Source organism: Lactuca sativa, chromosome 1 (genome assembly GCF_002870075.4).
Source record: "Lactuca sativa cultivar Salinas chromosome 1, Lsat_Salinas_v11, whole genome shotgun sequence".
NCBI lineage: Eukaryota > Viridiplantae > Streptophyta > Magnoliopsida > Asterales > Asteraceae > Lactuca > Lactuca sativa.
The window spans coordinates 87,241,032-87,252,812 of record NC_056623.2 but is presented as its reverse complement, the minus strand read 5'-3'; the positions used below and the strand labels follow the sequence as shown (position 1 = coordinate 87,252,812).

At 27.7% G+C, this 11,781-nt stretch overlaps 1 protein-coding gene across 1 annotated transcript; it reads right to left on the bottom strand.

Annotated features, from left to right (window-relative positions):
• Window positions 1-961: 961 nt before the first annotated feature.
• LOC111896903 (cytochrome P450 Tp4149) lies at window positions 962-11,058 on the bottom strand. The gene is made up of 2 exons (XM_023892871.3): window positions 10,083-11,058; window positions 962-1,627 (listed from the first exon to the last, which is right to left on the bottom strand). The coding sequence occupies exons 1-2, from the start codon at window positions 10,974-10,976 to the stop codon at window positions 1,019-1,021; spliced, it is 1,503 nt and encodes a 500-aa protein (XP_023748639.1). The 5' UTR covers window positions 10,977-11,058; the 3' UTR covers window positions 962-1,018.
• Between the last annotated feature and the right edge of the window lie 723 nt (window positions 11,059-11,781).

Genomic DNA, 11,781 nt, shown 5'->3' with positions numbered 1-11,781 from the left:
TTCACAGTAAAAAAAAGAACATGCAATCTAAAGATAGAACAATTTTCTGTGTATTGCTCATTCATGGAAAACAGAAAATACATACACATCCTACTCCTACTAAAAGATAAACCCTACTTGATTTATAAGAATAGAGATTTTCTAACATGTGCCTAATGGCACATATAAGAACATTAACCGAAGTATTAACTATAAAAATATTACTATAATTAAATGTGATAAATAATAATTATGTATAATATTACCATAATTAAATATAAAATACATTTAATTATAGTGATATTTTACATAATTAATGTTTATCATATAATTATGGTAATAATCCTCATAATTAATATTTCGATCAATACTTCTTATATGTACCCTTAGGGTATATATTAGAAAATCTCATAATTAATAATCATGTTAAGAAAAAGGAAAACTATTAGCTAAAACCATAAAGATGAGACTACTAAGTCTACGTTTATTGAAGCTCCACCAAACCAGGTCCTTCTTTGGACTAAATCTTCATTATTAATTGGTACATAAAGAATCTGGACTAACCCATTCAAACTCGTAACCGACTTGATCCGTACTCTACCCGAATCATCAAGATTAACCCAACATGTTCTTATTTTTAGTTTTTTCCTTTTTTTATTTTCGATTGTCACATTCCGTTTGCTTTTTATTTTATTAGATATGCATCAGTTGGGCTATATATATTGCCATCTTTTTCAAGATATTATTTGTTTATTGCCATCTTTTTATGGATACTATTTTTTATTACCATTTTTTCTAGATATTATTCGTTTATTGTGTTTGATATTTTGTTTGATGAGAATATGCATTTAATTCTTGGACTGTTGGGAAGTCATTGCATGCCTAATTGTTGAAATCTAGCTAGATTTTCATCTGCATCAACTTCATACTTCACATCTTATTTGTTCATAAACGAACATATGATTAATATTACATTATTACATTTATTATGAAACATCTCTTCAATATTATTATTGAAAGTTACATGATGAGGCAACTACTAGAAACGAGAAGTTGCCACAACAATTAAAGGAGATTTCTTCTGAAGACTAAGGCCATACTTGTCGTTCATGTCCAAATCCTTGCCTTCTACTCCATCAGGTAATGCCAAATCGAACTTGTATATCATATTCGCTAATGCTAATTCAATGATTATTATAGCAAATGGAATTCCAGGGCACCCTCTACGTCCACCACCAAATGGAAGAAACTCAAAGTGAAGCCCTTTATAGTCTATAGAAGAGTTCAAGAACCTTTCAGGCCTAAACTCTTCTGGTTCTTCCCATACGGAAGGATCTCTTCCTATCGCCCAAACATTCACAAACGCTTGTGTGCCTGTTGGAATGTCGTACCCCATTACTTTCACATCTTGTATTGATTCTCGAGGAATAAGTAGCGGCACTGGAGGATGCAAACGTAAGGTCTCCTTGATGATGGCTTTAAGATAATGCATTTTCTCTAAGTCGTTCTCCAGAATCATGGATCTCCCTTGTGCGATTTCTGTTACTTCTTGTTGTACTTTTTCCATTACTCTTGGGTTTCTTATTAGCTCACTCATTGACCATACCAAACTTATGAATGTAGTATCCGTTCCAGCAACAAATACATCCTACAATAAACATAATCTTTAATGGTGTTAATTTCATTATGCTTGTGTCATTCTGCATGGCATGTTTTTATATATATAGTAAAACCTAGAAAACAAAAAATTTCACGTTTTATTTTTTATAAAAAGTTGGATTCCTTTTTAAGGGTATCTCCAACCTATACAATCTTCATACCACTTCACCTCACGATTCCATTTCTGTACAATTTACTCTTCAAATTCCTTAACAAAAAATATTTTTGATTTTTATAACAAATTCAGTAAAATAGTAAGATAAATATTCATTCATTTGCTTTTCTGATTTTAGAGAAAAAAATTAGTTATATTTAATAAAAAGTAATATTTCTTAACATTAAAATATGAACACTTCAAAACCATATTTAAAGTTAGTGATTCGAATGATTTTTTTTTTTTTAATTTTCATAATGTTTGAAGAGTATTTTTATTGGATTTTATAAAAACTAAAAATTAAAACTTTTTTTTAATGACTACTCGTTTTGTAAGTAACTAATTTTAAAACTTTTGGTTTTTTACAAAGATTTGTTTCCAAAGAAAAAAAAGTTATTATAAAGAAACAAAATATAAAAGTGTGTATGAGGTTGGTTTGGTTCGGTTTTTAACAAAACCGAACTATAACCATTATAAGTTGTTAATGCATTTTGGTAGTTATTGTGTATTAGTTAATATTAGTTTTAGTTAGTGGTTCGGTTAATGCTTAATATTGATTAATTATAATAGTAATAAACGAGATCAAAATTAAAAATATTTTGAAATAAAAACTGAAAAACATAAAATATATTTTTATAAAGGTGAACGATTTAATTTTTATAACGTTATTAATATAATAAAATTTTAGGCATCCCATTTAATTCCAAATAATAACCTTTAAATTTTCAATTCGAAATATAATTACATACCATATATTTAATATTATATTTTATTAAAAATATTTATTAATATTATTAATTCGGTTCTGTTTTTAGTGGTTTGGTTTTGGAAGAAAACCATAACCGAACCATATGTATTTAGTTAATCAAAAATATAAATCGCACCTAGAGCTGGCAATGGGTCAACCTGGGTGGGATTCGGGTTCAACCCATTTATTAATTGGGTTGAAATATCTACCCAACCCAACCTGTTTATTTATATGGGTTGATATTTCCAACCAACCCAACCTTATACATAAATGAGTTGCCACCGGATTGACCCATTTATGTAGTTCTCATCCAACCTATTAAATAAATGATTTAAACTTAGGTTTATTTATTTAAAATCAAAAAATTAAATAAATAACTAAAGATTATACTATATAAATCAGTTTCAAACATAAATAAAATTTCAAAGTATAACAAAAACACAATCACAATTTACAAATTTGAATAAATTGATTAAATAACATAAAAAATATTTAATTTCAAAGGGATTTTAGAGAGTGACTAGTATTTTTGAGGATAAGAAAAAAGATGAGAATTAAGATTACATTTTATTAAAATACAACATTTTAATTTATAAATTAATACTTCGATTAATACATGATAATATACAAATAAATATTGAATTAAGCATATATTAAAGTTAAATGGGTTATTGGTTTGAAAACGGGTTGATAATTTTTACCCAACCCAACCTATTTAATTAAATGGGTTAGATGGGTTGGCCCATTTAACTTACATGGGTTAAAAATCTCAACCCAACCCGTTAATTTTGGGTTAGGTTCGGATTTGATTTGCGGGTTGGGTCGATTTTTATCAGGTCTAACCGTACCACTTTTTTAGTAATTGTATAGTTAAAATGGTTGGATTTTTTTATTTAATTTGACTTTGGTAAGGTTTCTCGTTAATATATTTATCCCTCCTACAAAATAAGTGGAAAATAAAATTAAAAGAAAAAAAAACTCCGCCCATAATGAGGTCACAAATGTAACTATCAGTTCATAGTTTTTACTTTTTTTTTTTTTTTTTTACAATCAACAATTTATTATTTTTTAAAAAATAGAAATCTTTTAAGATAATTCCGAAAACTGTAGCTCAGATCTTAGGCAAACAAAGCCAAACTAGTGTTTACTTTTTTTTTTACCATCAACTAAGGGGTTGTTTGTTTATGACTCAACGATTCTTAAAAGAAGTCATGTAAAAAATATTAAAGACTCATATTGTTTGTTGCTCTTAAAAAAGGATCTAAAAATTAAAAATACATCTGACTGTATAAGTTTGTTTTTTTCACATATTATTATTCATATATGAATATAACGGTTGATGATGAAGATGGTTGTAACAATGGCAGTGGTAGTAGTGGAGTTGGTGGTGGCATTGGCGGTGGGGGAGGTGTTGGTGATGATGATGAACTTTCTATATGAATACATCTATTCATACAAGAACAAGTATATTTATATATTCATATATGAGTATATTCATATACAAATAAGTATATATATTCTCAAGTGATTATTCATATATGAATATGACGGCCGGTGGCGGAGGTGGTGACAGTAATAGGGGTAAACGTGGCTGTAGCAGTAGCAATCACAGTGGTGGTGGTTACGGTGGCGGGGACAGTAAACGCGATAATATACTTATATTTGTAATCATATATGAATATATATATATATATATATATATATATATATATATATATATATATATATATATAAGTATATTCACACACACACACACACACACACACACATATATATATATATATATATATATATATATATATATATATATATATATATATGTGTGTGTGTGTGTGTGTGTCTACTCTCAAGTGATTATTCATATATGATAAATATGGCGGTTGGTGGCGGTAACAGGGGTAGAAGTGGTTGTAGCAGTAGCGGTTGCGGTGGTGAGAGTGGTAAACATGAGAATATACTTATAATTTATCTTTATATTTACATATGAATAATACATTCCTCCGTCGCGTCGATACGTTGCAGGGCTTTGCGACAAAAAAAAAAAAAAAAAAAAAAAACGAGTTCTTATTTACATAATTGTTCTCATTTGAACCTATATATATATATATATATATATATATATATATATATATATATATATATATGTGTGTGTGTGTGTGTGTGTGTGTGTGTGTGTGTGTGTGTGTGTGGAGTTATTTTAAATAGTTAAAGATTCGCAATAACTCGAGAACTCTTAATCGTCTGCCCATCATTTTTTTAAAACCAACAGAAACAATATTCTCCAATGGTACGTCTAAGCCATATTTAAGGTTTAAAAAAGATTTGATGATTTTTTTGAAGTGGACATGTATGCATATTGAATGTTCATATATATACATGCATGCATACTTGTGTTTTTTTTCGATATTTTTTTCAAAATCAATCTAACGATAGAACTTTAATAGTAGAATTTAAGAGAATCGCAACTTGAAAACGTCAAAAAAAAACATAGAAAACATAAATAGACATGCATGCATATTTAAATGAGCATATATATATATATATATATATATATATATATATATATATATATATATATATATATATATATATATATATATATATATATATATATATATATATATATATCCAAAAAAAAAGTTCGTCATTTTTTTTGACCGATGATCTCTCTTAATTGCAACATTTTATTAATACCGGTGGTTTTAGTTTTGAAAAAATGATGAGCGGATTAGAATTTCTCGTAAATTTTTAAGTTCTCAAAAGAATTTATCTCTGTGTGTGTGTGTGTATGTGTGTGTGTGTGTATATATATATATATATATATATATATATATATATATATATATATATATATATATATATATATATATATATATATATATATAGGGTTAGGTTCATTTGAGACCACTTATATTTTGTGAGACCGTGAGACGCATTTGTTTATTTTTTTTTATTTTTTTTTATTTGTTTTTTATTTTTTTTAGTTAATTCATGTTCCGAAAATAATATTTAAAAAAAGAATTTTTTGATTTTTCCATTTATTTTGCATTTTAAAATTATTTTTAGAATATGTACAGTGTAATATTCTATTTAGAATATTTCACGTATTTTTCAAAAAAAATAGAATTTTTTTTTTTTTTTTTAGTTAATTCAAGTTCCGAAAATAATATTTAAAAAAAGAATTTTTAGATTTTTCCATTTATTTTGCATTTTAAAATTATTTTTTAGAATATGTCAGTGAAATATTCTATTTAGAATATTTCACGTATTTTTCAAAAAAAAAAAACGGATTTTTTGTTTATTTTTTTTATATTTTTTTTATATTTTTTTTAGTTAATTCAAGTTCCGAAAATAACATTTAAAAAAAGAATTTTTGGATTTTTCCATTTATTTTGGATTTTAAAATTATTTTTAGATTTGGTCTCACGGTCTCACAAAATTAAAATGGTCTCAAATGAACCTGAACCTATATATATATATATATATATATATATATATATATATATATATATATATATATATATATATATATATATATATATATATATATATATATATATATATATAGGTTCAGGTTCATTTGAGACCATTCTAACTTTGTGAGACCGTGAGACCAAATCTAAAAATAATTTTAAAATGCAAAATAAATGGAAAAATCCAAAAATTCTTTTTTTAAATGTTATTTTCGGAACTTGAATTAACTAAAAAAAATATAAAAAAAAATAAAAAAAAAATCCGTTTTTTTTTTTGAAAAATACGTGAAATATTCTAAATAGAATATTTCACTGACATATTCTAAAAAATAATTTTAAAATGCAAAATAAATGGAAAAATCTAAAAATTCTTTTTTTAAATATTATTTTCGAAACTTGAATTAACTAAAAAAAATAAAAAAAAAATTAAAAAAAAATAAAAAAAAAATCTATTTTTTTTGAAAAATACGTGAAATATTCTAAATAGAATATTAAACTGTACATATTCTAAAAATAATTTTAAAATGCAAAATAAATGGAAAAATCAAAAAATTCTTTTTTTAAATATTATTTTCGGAAAATGAATTAACTAAAAAAAATAAAAATAAATAAAAATAATTAAAAGAAAATAAACAAATGCGTCTCACGGTCTCACAAAATATAAGTGGTCTCAAATGAACCTAACCCTATATATATATATATATATATATATATATATATATATATATATATATATATATATATATATATATATATATATATATATATATATATATATATATATATATATATATATATATATATATATATATAGATTCATGGGATTTTTTTTCTTTAGACAATCTCTAGATTGTCATTTGCGGATGTTCCGCAACTAGCTTTTGAGACATATTTTAAATGTTAACATTTAAATTTTAAGAAAAACTCAATTTAAATAAACATATTTCGCTGTAATATCTTAAAACTTTTATTTAAAACAAAAACACATAATCCAATAGTTTTCAAGTAAATTTGAAAGCATTTAGACGTTATTAGGTGGTGCGTCCCTCATTTAAGTTTCTTCTACAATGCAACATCAACAACCAATGGCGGTTTTACATAGGTTTCCGGTGTGGCACAGACAACACTTAGCTCCCGCATACGTAGTAAAATTTTTTACAATTTTTGATTTTTTTTTTATCTATTTTTCCTTCACCGGTAACACCTATTTCATCCTTCACAACACCTAGTATGTAATCATGCGTCCGTCCCTACCCAACTCTAGATGAGCTTTTTCTCTCGCTTTCTATCCTATTCTCATTATTCCCCAATTACATGAAGATGACTCCATCATTTCCTCATCATTTTTTTAATAAAATAATTCAAATATGTAAAAAAATCTTAAAAAGTATAAAAATAATTACATAAAGATGAGCTTTTTCTCCCGCTTCCTATCATATTCCCTCTCTTCCCCAATTATATGAAGATGGCCATATATAGGTTCCAACATTTTCTCACCACTTTTTTAATAAAATAATTAAAATAAGTAAACTAATTAATCTTAAAAAATATGAAAATAATTAAATATATAAAACATTAAATCCAAATTAGGATCATTAAAAACACAACTAAATAAGGAATCCATTATTTGAGGGTTGAAATTTGAGAGAGAAAATAATTAATTTTGTGAGAAGATAGAAAAAAAATGTTTATATATAATTTGTTTTTCTTAAAATTTAAAATCTAGATGTTTAGGGTGGGTGGCTTTTGAGTCGTTGACCAATGGTCAAGAAGGAGAGAGAACAGTTCGTCAAGGAGAAACTAATCCTCGGTATCACCCTTCTTGTGTCTCCTATGTTGACACCGACTACCAATAACTTTTATGCTTTATGTTATTTTCCACATTTCAATAACTTAAACATACTTTTAAATTTATAAAATTTCTAATTTATATGATAATATTACTTATTCAGCAAATTCGATTGATTTATACGAATTAATTTTCTGTTACGATAAATTAATGACCACTGCTACACAAATAATAGCTAAAATTTCTAGCTTAGTAGCTTCGAACTTCTTACTACTTTTTTCCAAATATACCCTTTAGTGTGAGTTTCATATCTAGCAAACATACAACAACTCTTTATTGGTATATAAATTTTTAGACCTATTTAATTGTAAAATTATGTGGGCATGCGCCATCTCTACGTTCATCGTATGTCCACCTTCAACGTACCTTCTTTGTTGCTAAGGGAAGAATTGATGCTTCTTCTTCAAGTTTCCATATCTTAAATGGGTATCCCCCGTCTCTAACTACCAACTATTCCTCCCCTCCATATTATCCCCTTATTGTAGCTCTATGGAAGGTAGTTATAGCATTCTAAGTTGATGCCACATGAAGTAGATATAGGTGCAATGTTATGAGGATAGAAGTTACTATTTCTTGACCTTGTTTGTCTTGGATGGGTACTATGATTTCATCGTTGAGTTGTGGGGCCCGATCTATCCTTTGACCTTATTGCCACTTAGAAACTAAGGCATCGCCCCAAGAAGAAAACTATCTTAGAGAAGTTAATATAAATAAGACCAAAGCTTCGGTCGAAGTTGTTGGTAGTGCAAAGCTTTGATCATACAACGCAGTCGCTTGGTGAAGTTCGCTAAGTGTTATTTCTAAATGAAGTTGCTGGAGCAAGGTTGCGAACAAGGTCAGAAGGTCAGTCAAGAAGTAGAGCTTTAGGCGAAGTTACGAAATATAATTGAAGACTCTGAAGCGAAGCGAAACTACGAAGCTCGTCGCTTAAGCTTATCCTTCGGTGTACACCTTGCTTTCTGTTTGATGATTAGAAGCAATCCTAAACTCTGAACTTCAAATTGAACTTGTAACTTGGGGACCAAGTCAGCCATGTACGATCATGGACCAACTTATGTACGATCATATACGATCATGGACGAACTCATGTCATTGATGTCACGACCCATGAGCCCATATCCATAAGAAATTAGGTCTTTATTATAAATAGATATCCACGAATGATTGTAACCCCAAAAGAGAAAGTGTGTCTTTTAGCTATTATCAATAAAATATATGTCTAGTTTAAACGTGGACACACTTAATTATTCTGATCAAGTGAACCATGTTAAACCCTCGTGTTCTTATTGTTCCTTTAGTTAGTATCTTCATTATCGCGTGCGTGTTTATCGAACTCCTTAATTCTAATAGTCTCATTCCTTTTGTTGAAATCATCGGAGATGGGTGATGGGACCCAAATATTTTAATAAAAACACTGATCTCATTCATATGTGGAATCGTCTTAGAGCCATATGTACTAAGATTGTTCGCTAGACATGGTCCAACATTTATTATAATAAATTAAACATAAAGAATTAAAAAAATCAAATAACGTTAAAATTGTTATTTTATGTCTTGCAGAGACAAAACCACAACAAAATAATATTAACAGAGAGGGACTATACAAGTGAAAAATCTGAATCGAAATAAAATGTGCACATTATATATACGAAACCACATCAACGATTTTAAGTTTACTCTAGTTTCAAATATAACTTTTGGGTAGTGCATGGTAGTATCCATGGTTTTTGTAGTTTAGTTTACTAGTTCTAAATTTTAACCACATGAGTGGTTTTCTAGTTTACTATTATGAGCATCATTAAAAAAGTTATTCACTTATTTGTTCTAAATTTAAATCTAACATTCTTTAGCTTTGATGACCCTGCCTTCGAGAAAAGAAAAAAAAAAATCAATTATAGCATGTGAATACCACACAGTGAATTAATTTATTTTTTTAATAGTGTTAACTACAAAAATCGACAAAAAAAAATCACATAGTGAATAAATTTATTTATTTAATATTGGTTATGTAAATAAGATTTGTCATCCTTACTTTTTTTGCGATACACACACGACTATTTCACATATAAACATTTTGCGTGGTCCAAGTCACTTCCATTGATTTGCTATATTAGTGTCTACTGTTTCATTTCAGGTGCAAATGTGACTTTATCCACAATTATTTATTTATTTATTTTATCATAACTCTTCGATTCAAGAACATGAAAGGAAAATTCTTACCAAAATGAGGGCTTTGATGACATCTCTATGAAAGGTAAAGCCGATTGCATTATCTCTTTGTACATCCAATAAGATGTCAACTAGATCATGATCTTCACTACATAGAGTATCCACCCCTCTTCTCTTATCTACATGTTCTTCAACAACACATTCAAGAAAATCATCAAACTCTTTAACGACTTTATGTGCTTTCTCCTCTAAACCACTCAATCGGTCTATCCAAGCCAACCATGGAATATAACTTCCAACATGGAAACCACCAAGCAGATGCAGAAACCTGCCCATTATGTCTTCGAACTTTAACCCACCATATGTCCTCCCTAGATTCACCCTGCTGACTATGTTATTCGTAAGACAAAAAATCAACTCATTAAGATCAACTAAAGAGCCACAACTTTTTTTGATCTTGTCAACCATAAATGCCACCTCCGTTTCCCTCACTTGTTGAAATGACTGGACTTGTGTATTATTTAGAAGATGGACTACAGCGATGCTTTTCAATTGCCTCCAATGCTCTCCATAAGGAGCAAATACTATGTCGTTGGAGCCATACGAAAGAATGTTTGGGATTCTTAACTTTGGTCGGCTAGCAAATTTTATATCATGGGTTTTCAAGAGTTCTTTGGCTGCTTCAGGTGAGGAGGCAACAAGCATGGGCACATTGCCAAGGTGCATCAACATGAGTGGACCGTGTTTTTGGGACAAGGCTTGAAGAGAGCGGTGGGGGCTCAAACCTAGTTGGTGGAGATTTCCGATGATAGGAAGCCTTGGTGGACATGGTGGTAAATTTTTATTGGTCTTGAAAAGAGATAAAATCCATTTTAAACTGACGAAAATTACTAACACGATGCATGAATAGTAGTAAAAGGGGTAGTTCTTTATGAAAGAAAACATTTCCTTTGGTTATTGCCTTATTGGTACCAAAACATTTATGATGCCCAATGATGGAATGGTTATATAGAAAGTTGAAATCTCAGCACATAATGATTTTTCTTGGAGCTACTCACCTAAGGGGCGTTTCTGGGGTAGCTATTATTATAAAGCAAAATATGGTTATGATGCCCAATAATTGAATGGTTATGATCATTGATTTTTATTTTTTTCATAGTCGTCAAGGATGGTTTATATGGTTTGAAGTCTTTTAATGGATGGTTCTTATAATTAATATAGAGGAAAATGACTTGTGAGGTAATTACATTTTCGTTTTGTTAACGTTTATGAACTTTATTTTTTTATATATATTTGATCATTTAACTTAGTAAATGTGTTCACATATAACAGATGACAATGATAATAGGTAAACATATTTAACAAGTTAAATAATCAAATGTATATAAAAAAATAAAGTTGTCTACACACACAAACACACACATACACACACACACATACACACACACACACACACATATATATATATATATATATATATATATATATATATATATATATATATATATATATATATATATATATATATATATATATATATATTACAAATCTCTTAAGACTTTTTATAATTTCTCACAACATTATTATTATATTTTATTCTAAAGGTTTTTCTAATACAATATTTTAAAATTTGTTTATATTTTTTTAAGACTATTTTTTATATTTTCATATAATTATAATACAAATGCTTTTAAACCAAATATTTTATAAATGTTTTAAAATTTTCTTACAAGTTTTTAACTTTTTTTTT

Coding starts and splice junctions, on each gene's coding strand:
- LOC111896903 (XM_023892871.3), bottom strand. CDS start 10,976: ATGTTTTCTTTCATAAAGAACTACCCCTTTTACTACTATTCATGCATC. Junction 1,628..10,082: donor TCATCAAAGCCCTCATTTTG/GTAAGAATTTTC, acceptor TGTTTATTGTAG/GATGTATTTGTTGCTGGAAC.